At 42.3% G+C, this 18,255-nt stretch overlaps 1 protein-coding gene across 1 annotated transcript; it reads left to right on the forward strand.

The window, feature by feature from the left end:
- Positions 1-4,320: 4,320 nt before the first annotated feature.
- On the forward strand, positions 4,321-8,267 carry PAQR8 (progestin and adipoQ receptor family member 8). The gene has a single exon (XM_044061435.1). The coding sequence runs from the start codon at positions 4,346-4,348 to the stop codon at positions 5,468-5,470; it is 1,125 nt and encodes a 374-aa protein (XP_043917370.1). The 5' UTR covers positions 4,321-4,345; the 3' UTR covers positions 5,471-8,267.
- The last annotated feature ends 9,988 nt before the right edge of the window (positions 8,268-18,255 follow it).

Consider the following 18,255-nt stretch of genomic DNA (forward strand, 5'->3'; position numbering starts at 1 on the left):
GGAAATGGCTTTACTCCAGAATGTTTTTGATGCCCAAGAAAGAGGATACTTAGAGACCTGTTCTGGACCGCTTCTCATCTAAACACCTTTCTGAAGATGCCCGCTTTTTGGATGTTGTCTCTTCAGACTCTGTCCCTTTTACTGATTAGGCTTATCTGGTGTCGTTGGTCCTCAAGTATGCTTATCTTCTTATCCCTATTCATCCTGTTTTCAGGAAATTTTTGCATTTCTCTGTTGCTTCCTAGCTTTTTCAGTTCTGTGCTTTGCCCTTTGGCCTTTGTAAGTACTCCAAGGGTATTTACCAAATGCCTTGCTCCTGTGATTGCTTTTTGCAGGCTGACTGGGATCCAAGTCTTTTCCTACTTGGACGACCTCCTGTTTAAAGCATCCTCTCCAAGGATTTTGTTGAAAAATCTCCATTTTGCCATTTCCCTTCTGCAGAGCCTGGGGTACACTATACATTTCAGAAAGACCTGACTCCGCCTCAGGATCATATCTTTCTAGGGTGCAGGATCCAGGCTGTTCTGTGCTTCTTCCTTGTCTCAAGCAGGAACTTCAGTGGTAGATTCAGCTATTGACTCTCAGTCCAGGGCTTCCTCATCACCCACCTCTGCCCTTTTAGGAGCTGTTCACAGACACTTCAGATGTGAGATGGGGAGCAGCTTTCGGCTCCCTAAAGGCGCAGGGAGTCTGGTTGCCTCATTAACAGAAAGACCATATCAACATCAGAGATGAGGGCTATTCTGCTGGCTCTTCAAGTCTTTCATCCTCTGTTCTTCCCAGGTCCTGTCAAGGTGTTTTACAGACAGTACCACAGTGATGTAGGAAATATACCCCGGGGATCACTTTTGTGTGTCTGCTGGACAGTGGTACAGGAAAATAACTTTCTTGGGTGGCGTAAGCTATGGTACCTTGCTGGCTAGACTTATGTAGGCCCTTGGGCTGATAGTCTAGTACCTACCTATGAACCTATGTGATATGTCAACAAACAGGGGGGAACAAGGTCTGATCTTCTTTGCTGGTTGGCAGTCTTAGTATGGGAACTAGCTAGCAAGTATCAATTGACTCTTCAGGCAGTTTACATACCACCAGGTCAAAACATTGTGGCAGATGCTCTGATCAGATCCTTAACTCAATCCCATAAATGGATGCTTCACAGGGGTGTGTTTCTGGACATTGTCCACCAATGGGGTACTCCTCAAGTGGATCTTTTTGCCTCCCCTCTGTACAGACCGCTTCCTCTGTTTTTTTCCCCAGAGTCGCAGGTCCTCTGGTTTGGAAGGTGGACTCCCTCATTTTTTTTTTTTTTTGGAAGGAGATGTCTATTTCTTTATGCCTTACCTCCCCTTTCCCTCATTCCAAAAGTCCTGTTAAAAATACAACAGGATGCTCCCAAAATCTTGCTGGTAACTCCCTTTTGGCTGATAGAGCATTGGTTCCCTCTTCTCCTACATTTAGCCAAGGATAAACAACACAAGTTACCTCACAAGGTGGACTTGGTCACACTAGACAACTGACACTGTGAGTGATAGGCTTATGATTTCACATGGACGCCTTTTTTCTGAGGACATGTTTTAGGGTTCAACAGGAGGCCAAGAAACCCGCTACTACTAGGAAATTCTACTTATCCAAATGGAGGAGGTTCTCTAGTCTGTGTCTTTCCATAACTTGGATGTACTTTGTGAATGTTCCTTTAGTTCTGTCTTACCTGTATGAACTGCTCAATGCTGGGTTGACTTATTCTTCTGTTAAGGCCCACTTATCAGCTATCTCTGATTGTCTGCCTTTATCACCTTTAGCTTTTAAATTTGAAGCAAAATAATTCCTTAAAGGCGTCCTTCATATTAGGCCTCCCAGGAAGCCTGTTCCTCTCAGGGATCTTAATTTTGTTTTAGAAAAATTGACCCAGGCTCCTTTTGAGCCTGCAGCTTCAGCTTTCTTGCAACATTGCTTTTGGAAGACCGTACTTTTGTTGACCCTTGCTTCCGTCAGATGAGTGTCTGAGCTTCAAGCCCTTATGGCTTGTCCTCCTTTTTAGTGTTTCATAAAGATAGGGTATCCCTTCTTACTAATCTTTCTTTTATGCCCAAAGTGGTGAATGAGTTGTCCCTTAATCAGCTTATTCCTTTGCCCACTTTTTTCCCCCTTCTCCGCAATCTGCCAGTGAGAGGGTGCTGCACACATTGGATGTGCATAGGCAACTCAGATTTTATTTGGATAAGACTAAGACTTTTCATAAATCTGATTAGCATTGTTTCCTTTCATCCTAGGTCTTTAGGATTAGTCATGTCCAAGCAAACTATTTCTTCTTGGATTTCTGAAGCCATTTCTTTTTGTTATTCCTTTCATGTTAAGAGTCTTGCTTCTACTGTTAAGGCTCATTCTGCTAGAGCTGTGGCTTCTCCTGGTGCTTCATTCAAGGGTTTGAATACTAAGTCTATTCTTGAGGCAGCTACCTGGACTTCTCTGCATACATTTAACAGACACTACAAGTTGGATGGAATTTCCAAGGCTACAGCTGGTTTTGTTAGGGCCATCCTTCATGGCTTCCTAGAGAGCTCCCTCTCTCCTTCCTGAGCTTTGGCACCCTCCCTCTTGTAATGAATACTGCAGCAGTGAAATGGAAGGACATAGTACAGTTGTGTAAAATCTTACAGCAATGGTAAATGTCTTTCTCTTAACCGTTGCAGTATTCAGTACCTCCATCCACTCCCTGGTCTGTTTCTCTTCTGGATGTGCTGATTACCTCTGTTTTCCTTGGACTGGAGTTCCTACAGGGTCTCTCAGTTCTGAGGATGGTACATCCGGACGTCACCTTTATGCCCTGTGCTACACAAGGAGCATACATGTGACATACGGCTTACCTTAAAGCAATCTAAAGGCTTTGGTATACTGGTTGGATGTTGGGCCACCCTTGGCATGGGATCCCTACTATAATGAACACTTCAACAGTTAAGAGAAGGACATCTACCATTATGATAAGATTTTACACAACTGTACTTTCTTAAACTCACATAGAAGATGAGTAGTACAACAAATCTTGTACACTTCAAAAGAAGTTGTATTTAATAATATATAGTGAAACCCTAGTTATTGTATACAGATTTCACAGTGGTTACAGATAGCTATTGCCAGACAAAACAATGCAGTAAGAATAGCTTATATCCAACTTCATTATTATACGGGCACTGTGACATCAATGGTTGTCTTAAATTTTTGAGTTTGGAACTGCTTTTGCACTGGCCAAGGGAAAAGGGAGACCGAAGAAAATGTAAATGGCAACATCTGATGGCCAGTGTTTCTTCCCAGGCTTCCGCTGAAAATGGGTTATGTCCCAGTCGGACTTTCCTGGTAAACAAATATTAATTGCAAAAGAAAAGCAATGCTGTTCTATTGCTGTCTGTGTGGTCTCTGTAAAGTATACTTTTGAACGGAATGAGGTCATGTATATGGTATGTAATCTGGTGTCTGTGTGTATTCGTATATCAAATGGGTAAACCCACTGGACAAAAATGCCGTTTTCAGGGCTGACCTGGAAGAATCAACTGGTCAAGTGATCTACTCAAAGTCATGCAGTAGGAAGCAAATCATGTGCCGTTGACTACAGGAAGCAATTTATTAACCGTCAGAGCATTACTCGTCTGCACTAATTGCTAGATACCCCTCAGCTAGACTTGCTCAACTTCCTTAGTTTTATATTTGAATTGATTTGAATTGTGTGCTGACATATGACATGTGAAAATGTGCAACTTGGCTAACTTAAGATAACTAATAAGCAGGACATAAGGGGGCAAGAAATGCTGGAGTGAATAATATTTAAGCTGAAATGTGCATGTATGGTTCCTAGAATGAATAAAGAACAGAGACTGTAATTAGGAAATTGCATTAGGAGGTTAGAGGTTATTCTAAGCCAGGGTTGGATTGTTCAGGGGTGACAGAGTAATACAAGGACAAGAAGGCAAATTTTAAGTATAGAGTGAACTTTGATATTTTAGCATTACACGTAGTAAGATGTTAAAGTAATTAGATTTTTACTTAAGAGAAAGTGTTGTGATACAATTCTCTGACTTACAGATAACAATACAGTGATACTTCCTGCAAACTGTTGATTGGGAAACATTTAATAGAAGATTGATTTTAAATTGTAATGTAAGAAACACTTGTTAATTTAAAAAATAAGATAGTCTTAAAATAGTGAGCATTAGTAAGCTTTTCCACTTTTCTTGGATGTCAGTTTTGTCTTAAGTGAACAAAATAGTTGTATGAATTAAAAATACGTTTTAATTCTAACTTAACTTTTCTTTTCTCCCCATTTCCTAGGAGTGTATTATCCTTTGACATAAGCATGACTTCAACAATTTTGGAACGTATCAGCACCCTGTCTCTCAGTACTCAACAGCTGAGTCGCCTTCCTAAGCTACTGGAGGAAGGCTTCCCAAAGATGCCATGTACTGTCAAGGAGTGTGATGTGCCTCAACTTTTCCGGGAGCCATACATCTACTCTGGTTACAGGCCTATAGAACAGGAATGGCGCTACTACTTTCTAAGTATTTTCCAGCAGCATAATGAAGCCCTCAATGTATGGACTCACCTACTGGCTGCTGTAACTGTGCTTCTGCAGGTCCAGGCAATCGTTGAAGAGCGAATGCTTTCCCTGGATGCATATTCCTTGCCCTTCTACATCTTCATATTGGCATGTCTCATGTACCTCATCTTCAGTGTTCTGGCTCATCTTCTGCAGTCGAAGTCTGAGCTTGCTCATTATTCTTTCTACTTCCTGGATTATGTTGGTGTCAGTGCTTACCAGTATGGCAGTGCCTTGGCTCACTATTTCTACAGTACGGAGCAGACTTGGTATAACAAAATTCGCCTCTTTTTCCTTCCAGGAGCAGCAGTCTTTGGTTGGCTTTCGTGTAGCGGCTGTTGCTATGCCAAATACAGGTATCAGAGACCTTACCCAGTTATGAGAAAGCTGTGCCAGGTTATCCCTGCTGGACTGGCTTACATTTTGGACATCAGTCCTATTGTTCATCGTATAGTTGTATGCCTCCAGACTGGCTGTACGGATGAGGCTGTGTGCTACCATATTTTTCAAATAATCTTCTTTTTAATTGCAGCTTATTTCTTCTCCTGCCCAGTGCCAGAAAAGTTCTTCCCTGGCTGTTGTGATATTGTAGGACATGGACATCAGATTTTTCACATCTTCCTAGCATTTTGTACCTTTTCCCAACTACAGGCCACCTATCTGGACTACAAAAACAGAAAGGCAGTATTTTATGAGCAGCACAACCCAGCAGAGAGCTATGTTGCTTCGTGTTCTTTCTTTGGACTTTTATTATGCAGTGGAATCACTGCAAACTACCTTCTAAAGAAAATGAGGAACAAACTTGACAAAAAGATGATTGAACCTTTTTTAGAGGTGCATGTAAAGAAGAGTAATAGCTATGCAATCCAGTACCCACTGGACTAACTTATTTATAACCTTAGTCTATTTAATACTAGGTTTAGGGACTGAAGTTAACTATTCTGAGGATTAGTTATAAGCTGCCTGGACCCTGCTGGTCTGTGGTCCAGTAGGGATTCATCCTTTCTGCAAGAAATGGTTTATGATCTGGTATTCCTAAAAGGAACCAGAGATGACCTATTAGTGTATTTTTTAATTCTCCTTCGTATTTGCAGAACTGAATCATAAGATCACATTTTGGCAATGAGACAGATAAAATGGAATTTTTTTCCGCTCAAAATCCCAAAGTGTGTTTGAGGCAGTGTGTTATTTTTGTAGTGTTCTAGTGCTGTGTCCTTTCCCTCTTGGCTTCAGGTGGCCTTTTGAAAGTAGCTTTGGCAATACTCTTAATACCGAAGGTTTACTGATGTCAATTATTTTCTTCTGAGAAGTGTGTGTGTATTGGTGCTGTTAACACGAGTCTGTTACTGTGCATCAGTTCAACTCTGTTTTCTTTGAGTTGACATTTGCCTTCAGCCCGAAGTTGGACATCACGTATCCACTGATTATTGACAGTCTATTAACAAATCCTTATCTGTTCCCAGTTGTATTACATAATAGCCAGTATGTAACTGGTAACACATTGGCAGTGCTTGTCTGTGCTGCACTTGATGTTACTACAGTTTAGGACACACACACACCAGGTTCATTAGTACTTAATAGCTGTAAATCTGTGGCTGTATAAGCCATTACATTTTAAGGATAATTACACTGGTTTAATATGCATTTGTGTATAATGTGCATAATATGCAGTGGCAGACATATACGCACATGTACACACAGAATGATGCATCATGTGCATAATTTGCCTTTGGAACACAAAAACTGAGCAGCTTGTGGGTGCTAATAATACCGCAAGCATTCTTCTTTTATCAAGTGCCCAGTTTCTTTGGCATCTCTTTTTTGCTTCTTTAGTTGTGTATTCTTCTTCTTTTGGCTTTTCCCGGTTAGGGTTCACCACAGCAGATCACCTGCCCGCTCTTGACTGGCAGTGGAGTTTTACGGTTGTGCATTGTTCTGCTGTACAATTATTTCAAACTTACTCAAGCAAGCCCACTCAGAGTCTTTATGCACTTTGGCCTAGTATGAGGTTAGTGGTGAGGTCATATGTGTGTAAGCCACAGTTTTTTCTTTTTTTTTTTTAATCAGATTAAAGGGTTTTTAAGAGTTCGTTGCTTATTAGCACCGAGCACATGATAGAACAATATAAATGTTCGATTTCTAGAGTTTACATTTTTTTTCACAGTAACAGATTATAGTGTAAAAATGTGGACAAAATTAAGTGAGCTGTCAATAGTAGTAGTAGTACCAGTACCATAAGATACATTCCAAGAGGCTAACAGCAGCTCAGTGTGGCAAGACAGTAGCTTAGAATAGCATAAACTGGATAATTTCCAAGTAAAAAAACTGGCCTTTAACAAAGATGACCTCCTTAGTCATGACTCAAATTCAGTAAATGTGCCTTGCATATATCTAGCTTAATTGTTAATTTTTTGTTGATAAATAGAAGTGCCTTTTTTCATTATTTTTATTAATTTTAGGGGTTATAATGGCCTCAAGGACCTTGAAGTAGAGAAGAATTATACACTTCTTACCCAGTGGCAAAGTGCCTTCCACTAATTCCTGTCTCTGTACTGTTTGCTAATAAGACATGTTCATGTTTGTAATTTTGACAGGATTGCTAAGTCATGGAAACAGACACGTTATCATTGTTTTGCCCAACTTATGGCCTTGTGTAATTATTGTTGTGCCCACTAAAGCAGGCTGGCATCTGCGAGTACATTTATTTTTTGTGGAGAGATGATTCATCCATCTAATGTCATTTTTGCTGGATGCTGTATGCAGTTAATGTGATTTGTTTGACTTCTTAGAGAAGTTTGTTTTTACAGTAAAAAGCTTCTGCTAAGTTCGGGAAATGTAGGCTACTGAGTCTGGTAAATGGTAGTGTTCCTGTATTGTTATGGCAACTGAAAGAGTGATGGTTGTAATTTTTAGCTGTTAAAGATTGTGTGTTTCTCAAATTTGCTTCCTCTTTAGTTCCATTTTATATTTAAAATTTACTGTCTGCAAGAATCAGAAGGCAAATGTAGCATGACAATATTACACTATTTACCTGTGAGCATACCTCTCAACTGCTATGATTTAGGCATAACTGTATGATATGTGGCCCCAGCTTTCACCTTGCAACTCCTAAACTTACTGATTTTCCTCATAAAGATAGACCTGTTCAAGGGGTATGTTCATTAGTAAATAAATGAAATAAATTTGTACAACGATTCCTTATCAGTAACTATATAGAGTGTACTATCTAAAGACCTTGTATATAAAAAAAAAGAAAACAAAGCTCCCGTTTTGGGCCCTCTGCTGTGATTTTTAAATGCCAGTGCTATGACTTTTAATGTTCAGAGGTGGAGAGGTGTGATAGGAGTCACAGAACATACAAGGCAATCAAGTCTTGTGACACATACGCCTTGCCGGTACCCACTCTTGGACTGTATCTCCTTTTTCAAAAATGGTTATGCCAGTCTAGCCAGTGGTGATTTGTGAATATCTCTCCAGTTGTATAGTTCAAATCTGAAGGAAGATAATGCAGCATAGTACTTGATTTACAAATCAGTAAAAGTAGGGTTGCCAGCTTTCTTTGTGGCTAAAACCGGATTAAGTTCACGCCCCTCACATCACCATAACTCCACCCATTCCCACCCCCTGTCCCATCCATGATCCACCCATTTTGTGACATCACCATTGCATCAGCTGATGGGGAACGCCCTCTTTTTCTGTTCCGGATGCCTGCTTTCAGCCAATTTCTCCCCAGTTGCCATAAATACTGTTCAAAACTCTCACTGTGCATACTGTCTTCTGCTGTACTACAGTGATTACAGATATTTGGATTTATTTTAAAACATTTGTTTCAAATTTTATAGCACAAACCACTGATACAATTACATAAGAAAATAAGTTTAGCTGAATCCCAACAACATGAATGACACCATTCTGGGTAGTACACAGACAGCATTGATGGACTCATTTCTTTCAGATGACAGTAACTACTTCTATAAGGAAGCTAAGACTCAGTTTTGTTATACCTCCTTTTGTTTGTACCATTGCAAAGACTACTTCAACAGTTTGCGGTTTTAAGACTGTCTGCTTTCTTCCAACAACTGTATTGATTTCTAAAGTATGTCTACTAATTTAGGCTCAGAAGGAAACAAGGTCAAGCTCAGCATTTCTTGCATTCCAATCAACAGAAGTTATTAACAACTTCTGTAAGTATGTCAAACAGACCTGTGTTATTTCAAAGAATGTTAAAGCAGATATTTGAAAACACAAGCATTAGCACAGTAAAACGTTCTCAACTTAGTTGACAAGTGGAGAACAATCACTATGTCAAGTGCAGTAATTTATTTATTTCATATTATTCAGGTGCTTAATAAATGTACCATTTGGTGCCAAATAGTCCAAGATAAATAAAATTGGCCAAGTAGTATTTAAAAGAAAAAAATAACTTGGGTGGGAATAAGTTAGATACGGTGGTTATTTTTATAACACAAGTATTACAACCAACTTGAAGTATAAATTGTTAATTTTAATGTTACTGTTATATTATTGCCATGGATGTATTTTAAAACACCAAATTAAGATTCTTAAGGCACAAAAAAATGAAAAAAAAGTTAGCTATGGTAACACTATATTACTAAAAAGACACATCATGCTCTTCTAAATATAAGAATACATGACTGAACTGCATGTTGTTTAAAATGCTGAACACTAAGGGTGACGCTTTCCTATGGTTACAGCACATTCAAATGTATGAATAGCTCCCCAAAAAGTCCTGGTATGTGCTTCAGATACTGACTTCGTCTGAAGTGCAGACTTGTGATAAGCAAGTACAATAAGGGCTTCAGTCATTAAACAATGGCAAGCAACTGAATTATTCTCAAACATACACGCAATAAAAAATCGTGTTAGTGATTACTTCAAGCAAGCAACTCAAAACTTTAAGTCAAGACGTGGAAGCAACTTGGTTTCTTCCAATTCTACATGCATTAATGATGTAGAATCATGTCATTTAAAACTAGATCAAAGGCCAGATCAATATAATGCCATATTTAAAACGACAAATTGCCGGGATTTAACAAAACAACCAAGCCCTGAAATACAGGCTGCTCCCTAACACGTGAAGTGTTTTACATAGAGTAGACCAGTAACTTAAATAAAGCATTTAAAACAAAAGACACGGAAATCAGTAAACACATACCAATATAAATACGCCCTCTGCAACTGTGCCCTTCTTAACTTCTTATATGATTAGCTTTTTATTAAATCACAAACAGAAACTAGAAGCTCGGGGAATCATATGATCGGTTCGATCACGTGTTTACACTCCGGAGTCACAGCAAAAGGTAATGGGATCCCTACCTGTATTAGTAAATGATTTAAAAAGGATGGTTGTTGTATCCTCTATTTTTTTTTCTTTCGTCACACACAAATTTGAAGGATGCTTACTTACATTACACACTTTTTTTCAAGACATGATTTTCCAGCAAATAATACAGCTACATTATCATTAGCCATTTTTCCATACACACTAAATTGCTGCAAACAGTAGTGTGCGTCTAAAGTCGCTACATACTGGCTTTTATCGCAGTTGGCTTTACAAAAAATAAGCTGTTAGTCTAAAAAAATAGTTTTACCTTTATGGAGAAAGCAAGAGCCATTAATCCCAGGCAGAAGATGTTCATGTAGACAGTACTGAAAATGGACCAAATCTGGTACCTCACGGATACACATCAGCGTTGTGGACATGAATGATAACAAATCTGCCTCCTTGAGCTCAATTCCGACAGGCTGGTAGCCCTGAGGGACGTGATGTCATCATCGCGCATGTGATGACATCAGCGTCAGTGCCGCAAAATTAAAAAATTTAAAGACAAAACCAAAAACCCGGACTTCACATGTCCAGTTTTGAATGGAATTTGTAACCAGACAATTTGTTAGAAAACCGGACAGCTGGCAACCCTAAGTAAAAGTGATTCCTGTGTTCCAAACTCCATCTGCAATCCTTGGAGGTGTAGCAGACATTTGTTAATGTAAGATTATCAGTCCTTGCTTATTTTGACATCTAAAATGTGTGTTTTTTGTTGTAAAAGAAGCCATGTGTCAAACAATTTATAAAATACAGCTGCTGCAGAGGTCTGGATGAAAGCTGTGAGTAGTAGTGCAAGAAAGAGAAAGTGACAGGGAGTGATGGGAGCAGAAAACGTTTTAAGCCTGTTTAGAATGTATTCATTTCATTTCAGAAGGAGGATCAGAGGGGGATAAATGCAGTCTAGACTAGTGATGAGCAAGCCAGAAGTGGCCTGTGTTGAGTACTAGCTAAGCTCACCCTGTACGAGGAGTTGAGAGACGGCCCGGTTCTAGCAAAGTTGGTCATGTTTAAAGTAAGCAGTTTTGTCAAATCAGTTAGTGCACTGTTACAAAAGTGCATTTTTTACTGTAATGTAGTAAATAGGTCTTGTGTGCTGGCTTGTACACTCAAGTGAAAAAATCTTAGCTTGCTTGCAGGTAGCCTAGAAAAAGTCTGAAAGAACTGTGAAACAAGTGGTGTTTGTCTTGGTACATGAACAGATTAGGAAAGAGCAGCTGGTGAAGATATGTTGACACATGATCAGGTCGTAGGCATGTATGAGGGATGGTGTAAACACATTTGGGCTTTCAAGGAGTGAACCTGAATGAAAGAAAAGCTACAGCAACACCGAGAAGCTAATGTGGGCATTTTAATGGTTGGGCAGAGCAACTTTTAAATGTAAATACCACATGGGCACTCTAAACAGTGGCAGTATGAAGCATGGACTAGGAGTCCATTCTGAGCATGTGCAGTTTGTCAGAAAGACAATTCATCACACGTCTGCATTTTATCATTGACGCTTCATTCATAAAGCAATCTCCCCTTTTTTTGAAAAGGCAACTAAAAATATTGCGTCTGAAAAGTGTTTACTTTGTTTTAAAAAATTATCTAAAAATTGCTTGCTTTAATTTTTTTTAATAAACAGGTCTCTTAATTAATTACCCAAGGGTTTTGAATGTTTCAGAAGTCTGAGTACTTGAGCTAAAAGCTATTACATTTGAATTTCTGACTGTGGTTAAATTGCTTGGCTATGAATTTTCTTGGGTGACATATGCTGCAGTAAATTATAATCAAGGATGTGTTTGAGAGGGGATTGTGTTATGCAGACTCACAAGTTCCTTGTTTTACAGTATACACTTTTAATATAGTACAACTTAAAAGGCATGTAGTGTATGGAGCGAGGCAATTACTCTCCCATATCCAGAAATGGCCCCCAAGGGCTATTAAGATAATGTCTCACACAAATGAGTGCCAACCAGCAAATCACAGAGTCAGAGCTCTAAATACAGTTTTGTTTCTGCCTTCTTTGTCTCCACTCAATCCATAACTTTCTTAAAAAATTGCCATGTGCATTGCTGTCCATTTGACAGTTGTCACTAATTGCTTTACTAGCTATGAATGCTAGAAGAACACTTTGCATTTTTTTCCATTTTCCTCTTGCCTGTAGTACTGCCTGTAGTACATGAAGAAATAAATCTCCATGCACTACGAAGAATTGTGATTAGGTCGCGTATTATGTGCTCTTGACACGAGTGCTAAGGTTCACCTTGAGAGCAAAGCCTTGGCATCTCTGGCCCAAATATACAATAGACCAGTTATGATTGCTGACCCACTCCTAATCCTCTCTGTTGGGAGTAGTCTTTTATTTGGGACACCTCAGAGAGCTGTTACAAGATGTCATTGGCATGGAGGGAGTTCTTCACAGGTAACATACAAAAGTAAACTTCCACTGTATTTGGAAATGCGTGCAATTAGATAATACTGTAGTGGCACCTCACTAAAATGACAGTTTTGAAAGATATGATGTTACCAGAGTTCATACTGGTTGCCAGGCTTTTGACTGTTGCCACATCTACGTATGTTCGGTATACTTTGACTTTTTTGTGGATTTGTGAAATTCTTAAACTGTTGTAACCATTTCTTAAAGCAGTAGAAAATGAAGGAGCCGAGCTCAGCATACCTCTCAACTGTACAGGTTTTCACTTAATATCCAGATTTTTGCCTCTCATTTTTGGTCTGTTCTTCATAAAAACTGTGTTTTTTGACAAATCACTGGAATGATCTAAGGATTAAAGTCACTAAATAATGACATGCATTTTAGTTACAGAGTTCATATCCTTCAGAAAATGCATGCTAATACAAATCCTGTTATTCTAGCAACTTTGTAAGTTTATATGAGCAGTATTTAAAATGTGTTCCTGTGGGCCTTTGTCCCCCTATTGTGTCATGCTTTGTTCAGATTTCTTGCACTAAGAAGTTGAGAGGTATGAAGGAGGTCAGACCTAAATTTAGGAGTGTGTGTGTGTGTGATTGCTGGTTATGGAGAGACTTAAGTACACTTCATCTGTTGTTTTTAGACACACGTTAAGTGTCTCAGCTACATAAGAAGTAGGTAAATAATCCAGCAGCTTATATCCTGAAATGTAATATCTGTTATGTAGTGGAAGTTTAAAACTTTTATTTACTTTTGAGTTGACATATCTCAGCTGTAATTTATTGTGGTATTTACCAGTGTTGTCATGTGTTATTATAAACTAATAAAGTTGTGGGGTTTCACAAGGTTATTGCACACCAGTTATTGAATGGTAGGGTAGTAGACTTGCTAGTCTCATCTCATCCTTCATAAAACAGCTTAAGCTTGAGCACAGACATATGTAATGTATACACACACACACAATACACACCTTGTGCAGGGATCATGAAGAAGAGCAATATTTAGGTATTGATGTCTTTCTGCCTCATTGAATGTAAAAGATCTTTGAGACTCCTTACAAAAGATGTTATTAATTTTATATACTTTTTCTTATAGTGCTTATATAGTTCTAATAAAATGTAAAATGTTGTATTGCACTGTTTTACTTTAACAGACTGTAGCGTTTTCTTTACTGCACATATTGATCTGTGCCTCTGTTTGCATTCAAACCTAATTGGCATTGTTCTAACTAAGCAGTTTACAGTCATTATTCTGTATACAGATTGTGATACGTCATAAACTCTTAAGTTTCATGCCTTTTCATATGAAATACATGAAGTTTTCTGCAGTAAAAGTGGAAAATGGATGTGTGTGTATGGCATTGCTAATTTTAAGTAAGGGATCATTTGAAAATGTTTCATTAAATGTGAAGATAAAAAAACACTGTTGGCTGCTTCCTTTTTACACATGCTGTTGATTCTTCAATTCATTCTGTACTGTTTTCTTCAGTATACATTAAATCTGAAGTAGGATTGTTCATTTGTCAGCAACCTGTGGGTTATGGATCCGATATCAGATCCGAGCCGGCAACTTGTTTCGAGCTAATGGATCCGAGCTCCTAGCTCCTCCCTTCACCCATAATCCCCTGCTAACCCTCCATGACCCCAGATGTAGTTTGCCACGCTTGTGATGGCTGGATCCTTTTCTTGAGCTCCGCAGATAAGTGAAAAAAGTTAACTTTTTTCTAGCATTTTTCATCAGGAATTTCTGTTTTAGTTTAAATTAATACTCGTAAAGTGTGTCTGAGTTAGGTTCCCTATTTTTTAATTAATACCCTCCCTACGCTGGTCGCTAGTGTGTGAGTGTTTGTTGAGTGTCTTTTGGGGCCTGTGTGTGTGTGTAGTTGATTTTTTTCTTTTCCTTCTTAGTTAAAAAAAAAAAAAAAAAAAAAAAAGGGAATGGCTGAGGCCCCAAAAGCCATATTTTCTAAATGTACCGAGTGTGGCCATAAGCTCTCCCCAGCTGATGGCCACACTCGGTGCGTTCGGTGCCTTGGGGTTGAACACCACACCTCGGGCTGTACTATCTGTGCAGTGTTCAACCCCAGGGCACTGAAAGAACGGAGGTCGAAGCTGGTCGTGGCAGGACTTCTACCCCCGGATTCAGCTTCGGCCTCCGCTACCTCTGCTACTCCCGTGGCTCCATCACAGCCTGTGGTGGTTGCCACTCCTGCCCCTCTGCCTCCGACTGGGACTCAAACTCCCGCTAAAGTGTCAGAGGACAAGGAGGCCAGGAGGGAGAAACAGAGGGAGAAACACCACAAGCGGCGGGCCGAGACCTCCGTTTCGGCTCCGCCAGCTAAGTGGGCTTCTCCCTCCATTACTTCTAGGTCTCCTCCTCCTCGGCTCCAATCCCCTTCTTTCTCCACGGGGCCCGAGGAGGAGGAGACCCGATCTCCGTCGAGGTCATCGAGGCGGCATTCCAGGCCTGCCTCGGTGGCCTCTTCGAGATCCACTTTCAGCTTATCAGATGCAGACTTGGATCGGATGATGCGAAGGTTCATCCAGGCCCAGCTGCAGATGGGAGTGCTCTTAACTCCCCCCCCTCAGGGGGGGAGCTCGACACCTTTTTTCCACCCAATTGCTCCTTCTCTGACCCACTACCCGGGTTCGGAGTGCTTGGAACCGAGCAGCCTTGGAGCCGGGGGTGGGTCGGCGCCGACAGTACTTGGTACTTCGGATCCGACCCTACCCTCGAGTCTGTCGGATCTGACCTCTTGGAGCTGTGGTCCGAGCTTCAAATCTGGGGGATTCAGTGTGCCTTCGGCTCCGTCCAGGTTGGAGCACACTGGTCCCTCGGATCCGACGGTCTCGGTGCCGGCTCCGATCCCTTCATCAGATCCGAGTGGGAGCCGACTTTCGGATCCATTGGAGAGTGGCTCTCCCTCAGCATTTGATGTTGTGGAGAGGGCTCTGTTGAGAGCATCTGGACCCCCAGTCCTTGCATCAACTCCTCCCTGCACTCCCTCTCTGCTGGGCCAGGCTTCCATCACCCGGCCAAAGGGACAGCCTGCTTCGATGTCACAGACAGTTCCATTGGAACAAAATGTTGCTGGCGAGGCCTCCTCGGACAGTCCCCACGAGGAAGCTCCCCGCAAGCATAAGTGCAAAAGGAGGCACGTGGACTCCCCTGAGTCCTTAACCGAGGACACAGACTTGGAGGAAGGGGAAGGCTCCCCAAGATCACCCCCTGAGGATGTCTCCTTTGGAGACATCATGGAGATGCTGAGAATCAGAGGTGGGTGGTCTGCCCCCAAGTCTTCCTCTGACGAGTCCGTGTTTCTGGAGGCATTCGAGGCAGGCCCTTCTACCTCCTGGGTGTCCCCTCCAGCTGATCCCCTGGTGGACCTTATTACCACCAGGGCATGGAAGGATCCGGACACCGTGGAGCCAATACCGAAGCGACCGGATAGGATTCTTAGCCCCCCCTCAGACCGGTCACATTGTTGTAAGGCCCCCCCTGTAGATGCCATATTGACGGCGGCAGCCACAAAGAGGGAAATGGCTCAGGAGAGTCCCTCAGTCCATCCACCGAGCAAAGAGTCCCGTTTGATGGATCGCTTAGGGAAGCGAGTCTTTAGTTCAGCAACCTTCTCAGTAAGGTCTCTGAACTATATGGCACATGTCATCAGGATGCAGCGGGATCTTATCAAAGAATACGCTGCATCCCCCCCTGAGTCCATGTCGGAGGAGGATAAACAATTGTACTCCACCCGAATGGCTACTCAGAGATCTATTTCAAACACCTCTATGCGGCTAAATAAATAAACCAAGCCGGAATCCCCCTCGAAACAGCAGCTTTAATGGAGAACTCAAATACAACAAATAGTAACTCAATACAGACTTAGCGCTTTCTCCCAGTAACGGGCATCATCAGAGTCACTGCTGTTTCGAGGGGGATTCTGGCTTGGTTTATTTATTTAACCACTGTGTGTTTCGTTCGTTGGATTCACTGATACCTCTATGCGGCTGTTATCCCACGCCACAGAGGGAGCCGCTAGGGCCAGCGGAGCAGGCCTAGTCATGAGATGTCAGGCCTGGCTCCGTCATTGCGACTTTACGGAGCCCTTTAAAGCATCCTTCGCGAACGTCCCCTTTGATGGTTCTGCCCTTTTTGGCAAAACAGTTCGCGAGACGCTTGTCCAGAGTGAGAAGGACGGGAAGACGTTGTCTGCTGTCGGAGTCCGCTTCTCTGCTCCCCAGCGGTCCTTTTCAAGGAACCAAAAGGGTCAGAAGAAGATGTGGTTCCGGAAATCACAACACTCCCAACCAGCTGCGGACAACCAGTCCTACCGTGGCAGAGGTGGACAGGGAGGACGTCGCCCCAGGGGCAAAGGGGCTCCGAGAAATTTTGGGTCCAGAGAACCTTTCTCTGAGCGGCCCGCTCAGCAGCCCTGAGGGGTTGCCCGGCTGCTCCACTCTGGAGGCAGTCGGGGCGCGTTTTTCGAAACATCTAGCGGCATGGGAGTCCATCACAACAGACCGCTGGGTGCTTCGCATCATATCCAGAGGGTACAAAATACCAATTCTCCATGTCCCCCAATCCAAGAACCTCCCCGATGTACCACCCGATCACAGGGAGGCGCAGCAGAAATACAGCAGCTGCTAAGAAAAAGAGCCATCCAGCCCGTCCCCCAAGACCAGCTTGGATTAGGGTTCTACTCCAGGTTCTTATTGGTGCCAAAAAAGACGGGGGATCTGAGAACCATCCTAGACCTTTCCCGCTTGAACCTGTCAGTAACCAAGGAAAAATTCCGAATGGTCACTCTTCAGTCTATCCTCCCCCTTTTGAGGGAGAATGATTGGATGTGCTCTATAGACCTCAAGGATACGTATTACCACATCTTAATGGACAAACGATCCAGGAGGTTCCTAAGCTTCCGGCTGGGAGCCAGTCACTACCAGTTCAGGGTCCTTCCCTTTGGCCTCACCACAGCCCCCAGGGTGTTCACCAAAGTGTTAGCAGTGATTGCGGCCCACCTGAGACTCCAGGGAATTCAGGTCTTCCCGTACCTGGACGACTGGCTCCTGACCGCACCAACAAGGCATCTACTTTGCTCGGCCAGAGACTTCTTTCTCCACCTAGGTCCCACAACTAGGCATTACTATCAATGTCGGCAAATCTCTACTGGCTCCAACACAGATCATAGAATTCATAGGTGCCAGAATAAACACCAGAGATTTGCGAGCCTTCCTAACTGCCGAGAGAATCAGAAATCTACAACTTTATGTGTGGGCTATCCTTCATTCAGAGGCTTCACCAGCGGAATTGATCCTGAGGACACTAGGCTCCATGGCAGCAGCGATTACACTCCTTCCATGCGCTCGTTTGAACATGCAAGTCCTGCAATGGACTCTGTTAGTGCAATGGTCCTTCCTATCCCTTCCTCTCCACCATCCCATTGCTATCAGCAAGGCTTGCAGAAGGGCGCTACTATGGTGGCTCCAAGCATCGAACTTCCATACGGGCCGTCCCTTCTGCACCTCTCCCCCTATCGCCACTGTGACCACGGACACTTCCCGCCTCGGGTGGGGGGGCATTACTCAGGCAGGACAGTCCAAGGCACATGGAACAAGGCACAGAGACCTCCCTGCAAATCAACGTTCTGGAGATGAGAGTGGTGCTGTTGGCGTTGCAAGCACTTCAGAGCTTCCTCCCCGCAGGAACAATTGCAATTCACTTGGACAACATGTCAGTGGTCTGGTATATCAACAAACAGGGGGGAACCAGATCTTATCCTCTTTGCTGCAAAGTCATGAGAGTGTGGGAATGGGTGATCTCCACCAACCGCTTTCTGATTGCAACGCACATTCCGGGGAGGACCAACATCCTAGCGGACAAGCTCAGCCGCACCCTTCTTACCCCTTACGA

This window comes from Protopterus annectens, chromosome 2.part0 (assembly GCF_019279795.1).
Source record: "Protopterus annectens isolate FY-2018-M chromosome 2.part0, PAN1.0, whole genome shotgun sequence".
In the NCBI taxonomy this organism is placed as follows: domain Eukaryota; kingdom Metazoa; phylum Chordata; order Ceratodontiformes; family Protopteridae; genus Protopterus; species Protopterus annectens.